The sequence below is a fragment of the Ovis canadensis genome, chromosome 19 (assembly GCF_042477335.2).
Source record: "Ovis canadensis isolate MfBH-ARS-UI-01 breed Bighorn chromosome 19, ARS-UI_OviCan_v2, whole genome shotgun sequence".
Lineage (NCBI taxonomy): Eukaryota > Metazoa > Chordata > Mammalia > Artiodactyla > Bovidae > Ovis > Ovis canadensis.
Genome location: NC_091263.1, coordinates 31,223,579 through 31,241,967, shown reverse-complemented (window position 1 = coordinate 31,241,967; position 18,389 = coordinate 31,223,579). Strand labels below are relative to the sequence as shown.

The window sequence follows — 18,389 nt, the reverse complement described above, 5'->3', positions numbered from 1 at the left end:
TTTCAAAGGTATTTAGGCAATGAAAGGTGACTAATTAGATGGGAGAGGTAAGGAGGTTTCTAGGAAATTGGATGGTTGGTTGGTTGGTCATGCCCTTGGTTGAGCAAATAACTGAGGCTGGAGAATCAGGTTTGGAACTTGTTGAGTCTAGGTTGTTCACCTGGAACACTGGGATGCAATTTGACATTCAGGTCTGGACTGTGGGTTGGACCTGGAGAGATGTAGGGGTGCTTCTCATAGAGAGGGTGCATTTTGTAGAGGTGAGAGTTCCCTGATGGAGCAGCTTATAAAATGAGCTGATGAGCCCATCCAGGGAGACTCAGGTTTCAGAGAAAGGCAGAGGAACAGGGTCTTAGCAGAAAAGGCCAGGGAAGAGCTGTCAGAGAGGCAGGAGAGTCAGGCGGGAACAGTGACTTTCAATCTGCCAGAAGAGGATTCTGTGAAGAATCACAAGTGGTTGGGGTATCATGTACTTTGAGTTCTTTGATTTCAAGCATCTTGAAGGCATGCAGTTGTCATCTCTTTACCCTCAGGAGTCAGAGCATTTGGTACCTGGGAGCTTCCTGGTGGCCTCAGAGGGTGGAGAGGGCCGAAGAGGTGGAGGAGGTAGGAAATGGGGGAGTCTTTGATTATTCTTTCTGTCTGACTCCTCATGCCTGCACTGATGCCTAATTTCAGATGCTGCCACCCCAACGTCTTACCTCTGCTGGGCTGCTGCACTGGAGAACAGTTTTACAGCTTGATTTACCCATACATGGCAAATGGTTCTTTACAGGACAGACTCCAGAGTCAGGTAAGGGGCTGGGTCATGGTCAAAGAACAGGACTAGGCAGCACTCGCAGAATCAAGGATTAAGCACTTAAAGGAATCCAGAGGAGAAGGGGGCCCCGGAGCGGCCCTTCAAGGAGAGGAGTTGGGCCAAGATAGATAAGATCTGGCTAAACATCTTCAGGAAAAACCTATTTAGAAAGTTTTTTGACAAAGAGGCATTTAAGTCAAGAGTGAAACAAAGGTAGCCCGTAGCACTATGTTATCCAGTATTGTTCTGAAGGTGCAAGGACAAGAGAAAGGATGAACAGATACAGAGCACGGAAAGTGGAGGTAAATTTTTCTTAAAAATGATATTCTCATAAATTCCTATTTGTTTGTGAATGTATGGAATATTTATGGAGAGATACAGAAAACTGGTGCCTTGACTGCCTCTGGGGAGAACTATGTAGACGGGGCTCAGGTTGGGAGACAAACTTTTACTACATACTCATTTGACCTTTTGCATATCATATCATATGAGTGTTATATCTATTAATGTTGTAAGTTTTAAGACAAACAAGCCTCCTTCCCATAAAGTCCTCAAAGAGAGTGACAAAAGTTATTCCACAACAGAATTATTGGTTCCCTTGGGAGGGATCAGATAAAGTAGTTATTCATGGTATAGTAATGATTGTTAGCTTTGCTGAGCTCTCACTGTGGGCAGGACACCGTGATAATGGCTTTGTACATCTCCTTCAGGCCTTGCCACAACCCCAGAGGTTCCCCCATTTTCAGAAAGAGGAGTCTCTGCTGCAGAGAAGCAAAGGAACTTAGCACCCAGCTGACGTGTTATCAGGGCAAGAGTTTAAATGAGGTTCATGTGGCTCCAGATTCCAGAGTTTTTGAGAAGAAATCTATTGGCAAGGCCAGTTCTTAGAGGATGTAGAATCTAAGAGGTCACCTGAAAAATGAGAAGGGATTTTTCTTGGACATTCAGTCTCAGAACAACGGTGGAAGTATAGAGGGCTTTAGACCACCCATAATCTCTATCAGCTCTTGTGAAATCTCTCCAAATACTTGTAAAATCAGCTCATGTGCCTGATGAGCCAACGCAAGGTCCCTAGCTCCTCTCCCAAGCAGCCCCTCTTAGAGAACTCCAGAACTGCTGCATGAAAGTCAGGATAAAAATAGCTGCTATTTATTGAGCACCCACTGTGTGGCAGGTACTATGCTGGGGGTGTACTATTCACTCCTTTGAATCCTTACTACAACCTTAAAGCATAGGGATTAACGTTTCTATTTTATATAAGAAAAAACTGAGGCTCAGAGACGTTGAGTGTCTTTTCCAAAGTCACACAGCTAGTGTGTGTCTGGGCTGAGATTTATACCTAGATCTGTCTGATGTCAAAACCAGCTCCCTGCCAGTAAACCATGCTGGCTGAGCCCTGTTGTAGAGGACCTGAGGGCTGGCGGAGAGACAGGAGCCCAGGACTCTGCCACTTTAAAGTCCATTGAGACTTTAAAAAGGCACAGGTGTCACTATTCTCTCCTCCTTTTCTTTCTCTTAGGGCGGCTCAGACCCTCTCCCCTGGCCCCAGCGCATCAGCATCTGCTCAGGACTGCTTCATGCTGTGGAGCACCTGCACAGCTTGGAGATCATCCACGGCAATGTCAAGAGGTGAGAGAGGAGGGCTGAGCCCCGCCCCAGGCTGGGCTGGCAGGGGTGAGGCCACGCACACCGCTGGTCCCGTTCCTCCCCCTTTGTCTCTCTTTTCTTTGACTTTCTCTCCCCTCCTTGCCTTTCATGGATCTCTTTTTCTTTGCTGTTCCCTGAAACATCAGTGTTTCTAGGGGGTACTCTGTCTCTGGGTGCTGTCAGCACGACTGCCTGTCTCCGTGTTTGTCTTTCCCTAACAGAGGTATTTCCCCAACAAGTTTGTTGGTATTTCCCCACAAGCCTTCCATTCCCCTGCCGTGTTTCACTTCCCCTCCAGCAGCCGATCTGGACTGGGTCCTCGAGCTGTGGCTGTGACTGCCGGGCTCCCTGGGCTTCTGAGACCTGCCCTTGTTCGTGCATCTGTTGCCACAGATACTGTGACACAGGTTAGGTGTGCACCCCAGCATCTCAGTACCGTGCTCCCAAGATTAGAAACATGGAGAGGGATTCCAGAGGATACCAGAAGGCCTGGCAACAGTGACCTCGAAACCATAGAATTTGCACTTCCCCAGAGTTCTCTCCTCTTTTGGCCAGTGGAAGCCCTTTCCTCTTTTCTCCCCCCTGATCTTTATTGAATTCTGCCAACAATTGTAATAGCAAGAAAGGAAGTGAAGGTCCAAGAGGTCATCCTGACCCTATTACCCTGACTCACCACGTGGCCTCCATTTCTCTGCTGTTTTTATTTTTCTTCCAGCCCCTGCACACACAGATATCTCAGCCCTCAGATAGCACTATTACCTGATTACCCAGTCATAGTCTCTTTTCCCCCATGAGTTAAACATTTTCTCATGTTGCATGTCATCAATTTTTTGGTATTTCTTTGTCTTCCATTGAAGGTATTTGCCCATAAATTACATAACTACTCCTAATAGCCAATATTGGAATTGGTGTCTACTTTTTTGGGGTGACAAAATGAAAGGCTTTATTGAAAAGGGGTGTTTAAGTGAACAGCAGCAGGGTCAGGGAACCCAGGAGAATTGATCTCTGTATCTACTTTTTAAAAACCACTTAGGGTTAGTTTGAATATTTCTTTTGAAGGTTTTATTTTTTTCTTTGATGTGGGTCATTTTTAAAGTCTTTATTGAATTTGTTACAATATTACTTCTGTTTTATATTTTGATTTTTTTGGCCATGAAGCATGTGGGGTCTTAGCTCCCTACCCAGGGGTTGAATCTACACACCCTGCATTGGAAGGCAAATCTTTTTTCTTTTTTTAACATTTTGTTTTGTATCGGGGTATAGCCGATTAACAATGTTGTGATAGTTTCAGGTGAACAGCGAAGGGACTCAGCCGTACATATACATATCCATTCTCCCCCCAAAGCTCCTCACATTGGAAGGTGAAGTCAATCACTGGACCGTGAGATAAGTCCCCAGATTGAATATTTTTATACATGTAGGTTAGTTTTTAAAAATTAATTTTTTTTCCTTTGGAGTACTTTCTGAGAGTATTCATTCCTGTAGGTTAGATGCTTAAGTCTAAGAATGTTTTTACTGTTCTTATTCCCCATGATCTGAGCAGGTTCAGTCCCAAAGAATGCTGACGTTTAGACTTGAGTCAGCAAGGCCATAGCTGGGGGTTGGAACAGCTTCAGAAGAGATGGAGCCAGTATAACCTCTGGGCTCAGGGCTGACATCTGTGGCGATAAGGATGGCTGCACCTCTCTGGCCACCGAATGCCATTTCTGGGGCAGCAGGACTGATCTAAGCTTCATCCCCATTTGCTGGTGAAGGTGGGCTCCCAATCCCCACTCCCCCATCAGGACTGGCTCATAAACTTGTTGAGGGTCTTCAGTGACCCTTGCTGGCTGGCACTGCTCACTACTACGTTGCTTTCCAAAAGGGTCTCCATGGCAACCTCTTCTTGTCCACCTCCAAACAACAAGGTTCTCTCTGCCTTCTTTCCCACAGCTCCAATGTTTTGCTAGACCAAAACTTCACCCCCAAGCTGGCTCATTCGATGGCTCACCCATGTCCTGTCAACAGAACATCAAAATACACCATGATGAAGACCCACCTTTTCCAGGCCTCCACTGCATATCTTCCGGAAGATTTCATCAGAGTGGGGCAGCTGACAAAGCGAGTGGACATATTCAGCTGTGGAATAGTAAGAGCTTCCTTCTGTGCTCAAATCAAGGCCTGCACACATCTGTCTTTCCCATGGCTCCTCTGTAAGCACAAACTTTGTTCCACAAAGTACAGCAGGAGTTGGCAAACTATGGCCTACAGGACAGAACTGGCCTACAGCCTATTTTCTATGGCCTGTAATTAAGAATAGTTTTTATGTTTATAAAAGACTGAATAATAATAGCAACAGCAATAATAAAAGAACGTGTAACAGAAATTGTTTGTGGCTCACAAAACCTAAAATATTTACTATCTAGCCTAGAAAGTAAATATCTCTAGAAATATTTACTTTCTAGAGAAAGTTTGCCAACCCTTGAAGTAAAGCTCCCCCTCCCCATGAGTGTCCAGATTCTAATAGGCTACAGATAGCTCCTGACTTCCCTGATGTGCATTCAGCCTGCCATCTAATTATCCATCCACCTGGCTATTTCGTCTTGTTTGTTCATCTGTCTGTTTAGTCCATCTGTCCATCCATCAGTCCAGTTATTATCCAGCCATTCATGCAACAGCCACCCATCCATTCAGAATCCATCCAGCCATCCAACCCGTGTCCTAATCACCACTGCTGTCCATCATTACTGTGCGCCAGGCACTTGGGCTATAAATGTAACTAAAACACAGTCCCTCTCCCAAGAGTTCATGGTCTGAGTCTAGCATCTCCAAAGCACATTTCTATAAAATACCAGTTCCCTGAGGTCTCAATAGGTTTGATGTGTTTAAAGGGTTTTGATGTGTTCAAATAGGTTTGAGAAACGCTGGGTTGAACAAGGTTATGCAGGAAAAAAAGTTACCACAAAAAATTAACCAGGGCCTTTCATATGGTAATGGTCTTTAATCTGGTAATACTGAAGCAAGGGTATGCAGCATGTCCCAAATTCCCTTGACTATGGAACCTTGTTTTCTTAGCATCTCTAAACATCAGAGACCCGGGGATCCCAGTCTGGGAAGTTTGGGTTGAGAAAAGTGACGGTTTCTGGCTGACCTCTGCCTAGAGCCAACAGCTGCATCTTGGCCCTTGCCTTCTCTCTTCGTCTCCAGCCTCAAACTCTGCACTTCCTCTCTTTGACCGCAGTTTGTCTGGTTCTTCCACTAATGTCCTTCTTCTGAGCCACCTTCTGCCCTCGGCCCAGCTTCCACATACCAGGTTCTGCTTCCCTCTGTCTCCTGGCCCATCAGCCCTTCTGGTTTACTTGTCCCCCAGTTCTTTTCTGCCTCACCCCCTCCCTACCCCTACCAGCCCCACTGTGGGGGATGCTCAGTGAAGCTCAGCAGGGTCAGCCCAGGATCCTCCTCCCTTAAGAGCCAGTGGAACTAAACCCCAAAGCTGCCAGGCACTTACAGTGTAGAGCTGAAGAGCATGAGTTTGAGTCCCAGCTCAGCTGCTTTCAGCTGTGTGACCTAGGGTATCACTGATAACTCTGGGCCTCAGTTTTATACTCTGTAAAATGGAGGTAATGATGCATATAGACATTAATGAGATTCATAAGATAACATATATAAACTGGTTAGCAGAGTATGTTGCATTGATCAATACGATTATTATTATGGGGATTATTGTTAATTATTATAATTATCCCTGCCTTCACACCCTCACTCCTGATTTCTGTTTATGCTTGACTTTTTAACTCAGTTCTTGATGTAACAATTGACTTCCCCTTTCATTCATTCAGTGAGTGCCTACTGGCTCCCTTCAGTCTTTTTCTCAGCTCTGCTACTGATGGATGGTATGATTTCCAACTTTGGTTCTTGTTGTGGGGAACACTGCCTTTCTCTGTTGTTATTGTTGTTTTTGTTTATCTTTTTTTTTAATTTAGCTGGTTTACGACATTGTGTTAATTTCTGCTATACAGCATAGTGACTCAGTGATACACATGTATACATTATTTTTTATATTCTTTTCCATTGTGATTTATCCAAGGATATTGAATGTAGTTCCCTGTGCTATATAGTAGTAAGACACTGGCTTTTTTGATGAGCGCTAAGTAATTTTTGTGAAAGGCCTGGCACAGGGCCTGCCCTGTGGAAGAGGCAGAGGAAGCTTGTCTGTTCGTTTCCTCTTGTTCTTTCCTCCAGTCTCGGCGGGACCTCGGCTGGAGTCCCTTTTCTCTTGGCTCCCCTCCGGCAGCTGCACGGGTGCCTTCTGCTGCCCTCTCCTGGCCGCTTCAGTCTGTTAGTAACGCTGCAGGCCCTTTCAGGGTGGAGGAGTTCTTGGCAGTTGTTCAGTAGCTCAGTCGTGTCAGACTCTTTGAGACCCCATGGACTGCAGCACGCCAGGCCTCCCTGTCCTTCACCGTCTCCCAGAGCTTGCTCAAACTCATGTCCATTGAGTCAGTGATGCCATCCAACCATCTCATCCTCTATCGTCCCCTTCTCCTCCTGCCTTCAGTCTTGCCCAGCATCAGGATCTTTTCTAATGAGTTGGCTCTTCACATCAGGTGGCCAAAGTATTGGAGTTTCAGCTTCAGCACCACTCCTTTCAGGATTGATTTCCTTTCGGATTGACTGGTTTGATCTTCTTGCAGTCCAAGGGACTCTCAAGAGTCTTCTCCAACACCAGAGTTCAGTCAGTTCTTTGGTGCTTATCCTTCCTTATGGTCCAACTCTCACATCCATACATGACCACTGGAAAAACCGAAGCTTTGACTAGACAGACCTTTGTTGGTAAAGTAATGTCTCTGCTTTTTAATATGCTGTCTAGGTTGGTCATAGCTTTTCTTCCAAGGAGCAAGCATCTTTTACTTTCATGGCTGCAGTCACCATCTGCAGTGATTTTGGAGCCCCCCAAATAAAGTCTGTCACTGTTTCCGTTGTTTCCCCATCTATTTGCCATGAAGTGATGAGACTGGATGCCATGATCTTCATTTTTTGAATGTTGAGTTTTAAGTCAGCTTTTTCACTCTCCTCTTTCACCTTCATCAAGAGGCCTAGTTAAGTTCCTCTTTACTTTCTGCCATAAGGGTGGCGTCATCTGCATATCTGAGGTTATTGATATTTCTCCCGGCAATCTTGATTCCAGTTTGTACTTCTTGGCAGTAATTAGACCTTATTCTGTCTTTGAGAGAAGTTGTTGGAGGGAGATTTAACACTAAGCTGGAGTACCCACTCCCCTCATATATACAGTCATTAGATCATCATGTACCAGATAAGGATACAGGCTCACATTTTAGTTTCTTGCCCACAGATCACCCCAGCATGTAAGGAACAGAGTCAGAATGTGAACCCAGGCCTATGTGACTGGCTAGACTCCGTAGCCAATGTGCTGTTACCTCCGCTGAGAATTTCTGTTCAAAGCAGCTCTTGCATTTATTAAGATACAAATCACAGTTTGTCAGTTTGGTGGTGGCTTACACCAGCTCAGGACTGTGCTCCTTTCATGAATGGATGAATTAATGAGCAAATAATGTTAATAAAAGCCTGTGGATGAAAATGCTATGGATATTGCCAAGATTTTCTGTCTGGAAAGGTATCTGCATGTAGATTCATCCTTTTCTTGAGATTAACATAGCAGTGCCTGCTTACCATTTTTGATGGGTTTTAAATGAAAATATATTTAATATACAGTGTGTGTGTTTACATATGTATGTATGTATACAGATAGATGTTTATATATATGGGGGGGAGGGAAAGGTGTGTGTGTGTTTGTGTGTGTATATCTATCTGATGGTAATACACACACATTTGGTTTTCATCCTCCTTGCTTTGCTATCAGTTTAAACCTCTCCTAGCAGCTGAGTGACATGTTTAGCTAGAGAAGGTGTTTAGTGATGTTTACATATTCCAGATTTGGGGCAAGTGTCTATGCTGGCAAATGACAGAGCCAGGCCTGAAGCTCAGACTGTATTCCTGAGAAGAAGCTTCTCTCTTGGCCAGAATCTCCTGTGTGAACTTGTGCATGTGTGTCCGAACCGTGCTAACTCTGTATTCTCTCCAGGTGTTAGCTGAGGTCCTCACAGGCATCCCGGCGATGGACAACAACCGGAACCCAGTTTACTTGGTAAGGGAACCAACCCTTCTGGCTCACAGCTATGAGGGGTCGAGGGGTGGGGAGAGCAGGAACCTCCACTGTACCCATCTGTACCCATTTTTATCGCTAATGAGGCCTAAATCCAGGGTTTGGTTTGTACCTGTGCAAAGCAGCTGTAACCTTCCCCCTTCGCCAGCCAGACAACAACTACTTTTGCATGAAAATAGAGTTTAGAAAGTTTGGGGGAAATCCATTTCTTCTGTCTACATGTCAGGCAATCAAATAGGGTTTGTTTGTTTGTTTGTTTTGGCCACACCATGCAGTATGTGGGCTCGGTTCCCCAAGCAGGGATCAAACCCAAACCCACGCCCACAGCAATGGAAATACAGTATTAATCTCTGGACCAGCAGGGAAGTCGTAGCCGTTGTCTTTAAAGTGGTGAAAGTAAATTTCAGCCCTTTAAGGTTTCTATGATAATTTCTAAATAATTTCTATTTTGTAGGTTTATAACAACTCTCATTCAAGTATACATGTGTGTGTGTATAGTGTCAATTTCAAAAATGCAATGATACAGCCCAGCTCTGTGCTTGACACTTTATATATGCATGTGTGAGTGCTCAGTCATGTCCTACTCTTTGCAACCCCATGGACTATAGCCTTCCAGGCTCCTCTGTCTGTAGTATTTTCCAGGCAAAAATACTGTAACAAGTTGCCATTTCCTCCTCCAGGGGATCTTCCCAACCCAAGTCTCCTGCACTGGCAAGTGGATTCAGTTGGGAGTTGGTTAAAAAAGTGACAATAGTGGGGACTTCCCTGGTGGTCCACTGGTCAAGAGTCCTCCAGGGAACACAGGTTTCATCCCTGGTCCGTGAGCTAGGATCCCACACACCACAAGGGAGCTAAAGGCACGTGCTACAACTTCTGCAGCCTATGAGCCCTAGAGCTTGTACTCTGCAACAAGAGAAGTCATCATGATGAAAAGCCCTTGCACACCCTGATTAGAGAGTAGCCCCCATTCACCCCAACTATGGGAAGCCCGCGTGCAGCAGTGCAGGCCCAGCACAGCCGGAATAAAGAAAGAAAGAACAACAATAGGGACTTTCCTGGTGGTCCGGTGGTTAAGACTTCACACTGCCACGGGACAAGACCCATGACTTCGTTGGGAGTAGCCAGCTGGGGAGCGTCTCCTTACACCATTCCTTCAGGGCAATCACTGTACAGGTTCTCATTTGTTTCAGATGGCGTATTAATTTCCTATATTTAATCTATGTAATCAATACAAGTAATATATTTATAACCTATTTATATAAGTAAATGCATACATGCAAAATGTATCATGTAACATATAATTTATGCTATAAAAATATATCTATATATTTATATAGCAATATATCTATTGTTATTTATATAGCATATCTTCTGTTTTATGCATAGTTCAGATTTCTGCTAAGTAGCATAAAATATAACATGTAGTACAAAATTTATAAAATATAAAAATATACATAGTATTATTTATATAGTACATCTCCTATTAAATGTATATGGGCCAGAATCTTACATCCTAACAGTTTCCTGTAAATGTTAACAAGGTGAGTTATTAGCATAATTATACTATATTGTACTATACTGGTATAATTATGCTATACTGTACTATATAAATGATAGCTATTATTACTATTAATTACAATCACTAATAGAGCATTGAATGTTGATTCTGTGTCAAGTTCCATACTTTATGCACTATGTCTTCTAATTTGTGTTAATCCTATTCCCATTTTCCTGATGAAGCAACACAGGCCTAGAAAGGTTAAGCCCCTGCATGATGTTATGAGGGTACAATGAAATGCCCTGTACATGTGAGGAATTTAGCTGTTCTCCAATTCTTGGCTATTTTACTTGTTTCTGGGATCCTCGCAATTATTTTTTAAAAACCATGCTGGTTTTCGGAGTGTTTGCAGCTCTGGTGCCATCCTGGAGGTGGGTGGGGCACATGTACCCCACACCCCTGGACCTCACATGGGGGTGTTTCCACTCTTTCCCACAGAAGGATTTACTGCTCCATGAAATTCCCGGCAGCACCACATCGCTCTGCTCCAGGAAGACAGGTGTGGAGAAAGAGATGGCCAAGGAGATCTGCCAGAAATACCTGGAGAAGAGAGCAGGGAGGCTGCTGGAGGCCCACGCCGAGGCCTTGGTCATGGCCGCCTGCCTCTGTCTGCGGAGGCGCAACGCCAGCCTGGCAGAGGTGAGCCTGAAGCTCAGCCCTTCCCTAGTGATGAGCCCTGTTTGTGAGTTGGCTTTACCAGGGGCCCATTACAATCTGTTTACCAGTCCCTTCACCGAGAAGTGATTTCATACTCCAGAGCCGTATTTGGTTGCAAACAGCAGTGTCTGCTGGAGCTGACAGCAGCTAAGCTGGAGTCAGAGGTCCTGAGGGTACCTCGGACCATACTCTCAGATGTAACAGAAGTCTATCTGTTTTCTCTGAACCTGCTTTATTCCTCGTCCTCTCTGTGGGCCCCTTTTCCTTCCCTCCATCCTCTTGGTCGGAGAAGGCAATGGCAACCCACTCCAGTACTCTTGCCTGGAAAATCCCATGGACAGAGGAGCCGGGTAGGCTTCAGTCCATGGGGTCTTGAAGAGTCAGACTGAGCGACTTCACTTTCACTTTTTACTTTCATGCATTGGAGAAGGAAATGGCAACCCACTCCAGTGTTCTTGCCTGGAGAGTCCCAGGGACAGGGGAGCCTGGTGGGCTGCTGTCTATGGGGTCGCACAGAGTCGGACATGACTGAAGTGACTTAGCAGCATCCTCTTGGTCAGGGAATACAGGCATATTCATTTACATGTCATAGTTCTGTTTTCAGTAAGTGGCCAAGTCTCCAGGCCCCAATTTCAACCTCTTAGTGAGAGAAACTCATTGGCTTAGCTAGAGTCAGGTGTCCACCTGTTGGCAATCAGGTAAGGTAGGAGTTCAGTATATGAACCTCCTGGCTAGGGGGGTCAAGCCTGGCAGGTGGCAGAGCCGAGTCCCAGAGAAAGGAATCATTTCTTAGCCCATGGACTAGGCAGACACACCAGAAATCAACCACCACAGCAGATAAACATTTTCCTATGGCTAGGATATGCAGAGGTGGTTTCCATGGTAGTAGGTATAAATTTGGGGACCAAATTTGCTATGTCTTTTTAAGACAAAATAACTGCCTGAGAGGGCTCTTAGAGGTTATCCCGCTGAGTGATTTTGAAGTGGTGTCTGGCAGAGAGGGGCTCCTTGGGAGAGAGAGAAAAGAAAGAGAGCTGCAGGCCCTACCCATGACTCCAACCAGACATCCATTGTCACTTTTCATAACTGTATTGGGTTCTTAGTATTTTATTTGAGGAAAGGGTTTGGTAGCTGGAAAAACAACAACAACAAAGCCTTCAAACACCAATGTTTACAGCCAAGCCTCCCATTTTACAGACGAAGTCAAGACCCAGAGAAGTGGGGATGAGGCCAGAGGGATTTTTGGTCAGAGCCATCTGGACTCCTGGCTCAGCCTCAGGTTCACCATCTTTTGCACCGGGGCATGGCAGGAGCCAGAGACCAAGTCCCGACTCTCAGCCTGGGCTGGCTTCAGTTACCTGAGCGCATTCGCTTATTCAGCAGTGGCGTGCTGGACCCTGGGGATAAATGGGGAACAAGGCAAGCCAGTTCCGCTTTCCTGGAGTTCACAGACATTGTGCAGTAACTGCCTGGTGAGTGGTGTATGACAGGGGAGCCCCACCCAGGACTTTCCCGAAGAAGTAATACGTAAGCAAATGAAGAGCAATCCAAGCAGAAGGAACAATGCATGCAAATAGCCTGAGTTGAGCGCCATCCTAGCAAGGTCAGGGGCCGGGTCGAAGGCCAGGGTGGCTAGAACACAGAGTGCATGGGGCAGAGTGGCTTGTGATGAGGCTGCTGGGGAAAAAACCTGACAGTAGAGGGCTCTGCAGGCACAGTCAGGATTTGGAGAAAGTCACTGGGGGTATTAAGCAGGCGCAGAACATAATCAGACTTATGCTTTAAAAAGATCTCTTTCCCGCAACCTTCCTTCGTTTTATTCTTTTGTTCAGGGTATCAGTTAAAGTACATTAAAAGAAGCTGCTATGATGAGGAGACTCCAAAATAAGGGAGATAGAAATTTACTCTTTTTAGCTCAAGAGTTTGAGTGTTGGCAGTCCAGAGCTGATGTGGCAGTGTCTCAGTATTAGGGATTCAGGCTCCTGTAAAATGGCTCTGCTATCCTTATCATGTGGCTTCCATTTCAGAGTCCAGGAAGGCTGCTGTAGCTCAGGCCATCACATTTACGTTCCAACCACTGAAAGGGAGTTTAAGAGGAGAAAAAAAAAAAAAAAAAAGAAGAACATATCCTCTTCTTTTTAAGGGTGTGACTTGGAAATGCACACATCACTTTTTCTCACACCCCATAGGCCAGAACCAAGTTATGTAGTTCTGTAGTTTTTAGCTTGACAAACATTTACTGAGTACATTCTGTGAAGATTTATCTCAAAAGGTAACATTTGAACTGGGCCTTGAAGCATGAGGAAGCATTTGCTATGTAGAATAAAAGGGACAGGGGACTATACATATACACAAAGGAATGAGAAGTGGTCCTCGTACCCAGTATTTCACAACCAAGCTAGGAAGATGAGAGACCAGTAAGGCCTGGACTTGAAGACAAGCAGACTTGGGTTTAGTGGTCAGCTCTGCCACTCACTGACTGGGTGACCTTGGGCAAGGAACTTAACCTCTCTGATCTTTTAAATTTTTATTTATAAGAACTCCCTGTACGTTGTGCGTCAAAGGTGCTGTGTAAATTGCAAGGCCCTGAGCAACTGAGATTTGTTATTTTTACTAAGGGTAGGTTTGTGTGCCATTTGTATGAGAGAGAATATGTGTGTAAGGAAGAAATATTTCTTCCCTGCCTGCCTTTAATCTTCCTAACCTCCCTAACCAGAAAAGCCCTCAGGTGCAGTATCTATATTACTTAGGGCATTTCTAGTTGAAAGTGATAGAAACTCGATTCAAATTCTTAGATACAGACACACAGGCATGTAAACAGAAAGAGAAAGAGAAGGAAGAAGGGAGCCTGTGAATGAGAGATTTATTGGCTCATTTAACCACACCACAGGCAGGATGGGCATTGCTGGGGCAGCTAGGCCTATGGTCTTAGCCAACAAAAGCACAACAGTTTGACTCTCTTGTGCCTTTGGCCCCTGTGCTCACTCTCTCTACCCCCGCACAGCACCCCCATCTCTAGCCCCTGCTTTACTCTGTGTGGGAGCTTCATTTTCTCCTACTGTAAACACGTTTTCTTTGTGAGGCAGGGTATCTGGCTGTGCCACTGGGAAGGAAAAGACAGTGTTTCCTCAATAAATATTAGGTGCAAGAGTCCCAGAGAAGGATTCTGATTGGCCTAGTTGGGTCACATGGTCAAATCTGGACCAATCATTAAGGTCACAGGGATGGGATACTGAGATTGACCCATCTGGGTCATGTGCTGAGGTCGACGGTGATGGGGTCAGCTCTTTTCAAAGGAAGGATGCTATTCTTCCAGGCAAAGCAACAATCATTTAGTTCTTCAGTCTCTCTCTCTCCCCTTGCCTGGGAGATCTGTTAGAATTTTAATTTCAGAAAGAGTTCTTGATGAGTGCTCTCGTCTCTCTTCCCCAAGGTGTGTAGCTCCGTGGCCGCTGTGGAAGAGCAGCTGAGAGGTCAGGAGACCTCGCTCCCTTGTAGTGGGCTTTCTGAGGGCACAGGCTCTTCCTCCAACACCCCAGAAGAAACAGATGACGTGGACAATTCCAGCTTGGATGCCTCCTACTCCATGAGGGCTGCACCCTGGGCTGGGGCTACCTCCTCACCTCCCCTGACAGCGGATGAAGAAGGCATGCTGCTGGCTGGTGGAGCAGTGGAAGCTGACTCCTCCACTGAGGCCTGTGCCCTGCCAGAGCCTCCCCAGGATGGTAAGCGTGGGGTCTCAGCACTTATACATGGTCACTTATGTCGCTTAACTCAGCCTATCATTTATTCCTTTTCTCCCTCATTCATGCATTAATTTTGTTATTCAGCTGTCGACCTGCCAGCTGACTGGATGAAGAGAGTCATCCTCCTTTCCATCCGCCCCTCCCGCAATGTCCAGTCCCTCACTCAGGCCTCTCTATTGATCTAAATATCCTTCACCTCCATCTGCTTCTCTGCATTGCCTGTCCCCGTAACCCTCCCCCTTGTCTAAACTACTCTCCTCTTGCTGGATGACTTTACAGCCTCCCTGTGGCCTCCCTGATCTGCTCTGGTCCCTCACCAGTTCTTCTTCCAGGGACCAGCCACTGTGGTTTTTAATTTTTTTTAATTAATAGTGATTTTACTTATTTCTCTTTCATATAAAAATGTTTCCCCCTGAATCACCATTACTAGATATAGGAAAGATAATTATGTTTGCTTCCACTTATAAATATAGTGTATGATATTTGTAAAAGATAATAGTATTGGGAAACTATACAGGGAAGAACAAAATTGGCTTTTTCTTATAGGAAAAACTGGAAAATTAGTGCCAATTTTCTAATATTTTAACAAATCTACAGTGAGCATTCTTCAACTTATTTATGTATATCATTTAAATTAGGGTTAATCACATTATAAATATTACTTCTATGCCAGCAAAATGCATATTAAAAATTCTGATGTTCTCTACCAAACACTCATCAAAAAGATTAGGGAAACTTATAATTCTAATGACGAGTTAGAGAGTCCTCACTTGCCTACATCCTAGAAACTTTTTTTTTACTTTACAATACTGTATTGGTTTTGCCATACATTGACATGAATCTGCCATGGGTGTACATGAGTTCCCAATCCTGAACCCCCCTCCCACCACCCTCCCCATATCATCTCCCTGGGTCATCCCAGTGCACCAGCCCCAAGCATCCTGTATCCTGGTTTTTTAAAAACAACTCCTGTCACCCCTCGTTTAAAGCCCTTCTGTGGTTCCCCATTGCACTTAGAGACCAAGTAAAAATTTTCCCCTGGGACTAGCAAAGCTCCTTGTGGTCTGTCGCCACCTGCCTTTGCATCCTCACTTCACACCTTGCCAGCTGCTTCCAAAGATACTTTCTATTTCTGCCTCCTGGGTCCAAATACACCAGGTTCCTTCTGAAATAAACATTCAGAAGGCCTTTACAATTCAGCATCCTCTTCCCCTAGTAAATGTGGCTCTGAGTGTCTCAGACTCTGACCTTTCCTGTTGTTCCTCTTCCTACATGGAAGTGAGAGGAAAAAAAGAAAGCAAGCTTCATTCTAACACTGTCCCCCACTTCCAGGGGAGAAACATGGAAGCCCTTCCTCTCTGAAAGGTAGGGGTAGGTGGCAGGTTTTCCCTGCAAAGGCAGAAGCAGTGGCAATGCTCATTCCACTTAGGCCTGATTCAGAACCCCGATTTAAGTGAAAAATTCTGACCAAGTCTGACTTTCTTAGAATTACAATAATAGTAACTATTTCCAGCTGTCAATAGTCGCAAAAGGTATTTATGTTTTGTTCAAGTTGCTTTTCTTTACATTGAATGTCAGCTACAGAGACTTCGTGGAAAATCGAGATCAATGAGGCCAAAAGGAAACTCATGGAGAATATCCTGCTTTACAAAGAAGAGAAACTGGATAGCATCGAGCTTTTTGGCCCCTGATGACTTGAACACAGCTGAGGACCCTCGTCCTCCATTGGAAAGATGAACATCAGATCAAGAAAAAGATCTCAGGAAGAATCGAGATCTCCCAGGAAACACCAAACATCAGCTTCCCTTGGGTCAGGTGGAGAGACACTTCCACTTTTCCAGAGTGAGTCACGGGAGATAGGACTCAGCTTTCCAGGACACACGAATCCACGAAGTCCTCTTCCTTTCTGGGATTTGTCAGTCAGAGCTCTGGGTTATCAGGCCACTGAAGTGAAAACCCTGGTACATGAGCCCAGGATGTGGGCGATTTTGTGGCTCTGGGGAGTATGTGATGATAACCACCCCCGCAGATGCCGTTGCCTGGCTCTCACTCTCGACAACCACTGGAGCATTCTGAGTGCTGATGGCACTTTCCGAAGCTAAGCTCTCTAGGTCATATTTGCCACCAGCCACCTGCAAACTTCCATGACCTCAAAGACTTTCAACTTGCGTCCCAGTTCGGTTCTTCACTCCTTCCTCAAGGTCTCAAGTTTCACATATGCCAGACACTTGGCAGAAGGCTCTGGAGGTTTCTCTGCTTTCTCTTTTGGAAATCTTGCAACTCACAGATATTTATTTAATGCTTACTCTGCACCTTTATTTTCCCACCCCACTAACGCTAATACTTTAAATGTAGCTGTTATTTAGAGAGTATGTGTTATTTATGGCTGGATGAAGAACCAGGGGAACTAGTTTCATGATTGATTCTGCTGCTAATTAAGTCAAGCATTTAATCTGTGGGACCTCAGTTTCCTTGTAAGTAACATGCATTCATTCATTCTCCCTCCCTGGGCTGTTGGGGAGGAAGAGGTAGAGACATGGCTACAGAAATACTTGGAAAATGCACATCTTGTTTTATTAAATAAATTTTTAAAAAGGACATTAAGTGTCTACTTTTGTTATTCAACTAACATTTATGCAATGGGTTTATTTCTGAAAAGTCATGTTGCAAGTCTTTTGTTAAAATGCTAATTTAAATTCAGTGTGTCCTATTTTAAATAAGCCTAATATAGTGATTTTTTTATTTTGTAAGATAAAAACACATTGGTAAAGCTAATGTGTATCATAATTAGTTGTGTGTCCAGATAATATAGAGAAGTTTCTCTGCATCCATGAGTGGTATAGGGTATAGCTAAGAGGTTGGGCGCTGGCTCTAAAATGTTGGCTGTTAATAGTTGGATGATCTTGGGCCAAATTAGGGAGTTACTTTGAGCCTCCGTTTCCTCATCTGTACAATGGGGGAGGATAAAAAGTACCAGTTTCATAGCTTTGATAGTAAAAGGGCATTCAACAGCCCCCCAGCAAGGTCAGCTTTGTACCAGTACATAAGAAATCTGAGTGGGCTCCAGCCCAGGTGGACAGTGATTTGTACTAACACCTTTGTCTTAAGCTCTGGTGGCTGCGAGGATTCAACTAGAGTCTGTGTTATGTACCCCAAAAAGGACCTGAGATGTGGTAAGCACCTTCAAATTATGAACAGTATGTTTCTAAAGCGTTTTGAGCAATAGAGGACAGTTGCCAACTGGGTAATGTTTCCATATGACCCAGAAATTCCACTCCTATGTATCTAAGAAATGAAAACATGTTCATATAAAAACTTGCACGCCAGTTTTTATAACAGCAGTATCCATGATAGCCAAAAGGTAGAAACAACCCAAATGCCCCATCAACAGAATGTGTGGCATATGCATACAATGGAATTGTATTCAACCATAAAACATGAAGTACTGAAGCAACATGGGTGACCTTGAAAAGATAATGCTAACAGAAGCCAAACATATATACTTCCATTTTTGTGAAATGTCCAGAACAGGCAAATCCATAGAGACAGAAATTAGGGAGTGGTTTGGGGAGGGAAGTGGTAATGATCACAAGATTTTAGAGTGATGAAATGTTCCAAAATTAGATTATGGTGATGGTTGCACAACTCTAAATATACTAAAATATAATAGAATTATATATTGGTCAACTTTATGGTATGTAAATTATATCTCAATAAAATTATTAGAAGCACACAGAGTGGTTACTCACAGAGGTAAAAAATTTTGTATCTTGAGGCTCCATTTCTCATTTTTTACTACACACAGGGTATTTTCATTTATTC

General features: G+C 44.4%; 1 protein-coding gene across 1 annotated transcript in view; it reads left to right on the top strand.

Annotated features, from left to right (window-relative positions):
- Positions 1–17,165, top strand: part of IRAK2 (interleukin 1 receptor associated kinase 2) — a 53,938-nt gene extending 36,773 nt beyond the window's left edge. Inside the window, exons 7-13 of the mRNA XM_069562243.1 lie at positions 679–793; positions 2,319–2,428; positions 4,379–4,574; positions 8,526–8,588; positions 10,603–10,803; positions 14,255–14,546; positions 16,146–17,165. Of these exons, the coding sequence (XP_069418344.1) occupies positions 679–793; positions 2,319–2,428; positions 4,379–4,574; positions 8,526–8,588; positions 10,603–10,803; positions 14,255–14,546; positions 16,146–16,258 (1,090 nt within the window). The 3' untranslated portion in view covers positions 16,259–17,165. The remainder of the gene's footprint in view (positions 1–678; positions 794–2,318; positions 2,429–4,378; positions 4,575–8,525; positions 8,589–10,602; positions 10,804–14,254; positions 14,547–16,145) is intronic.
- Positions 17,166–18,389: the final 1,224 nt, after the last annotated feature.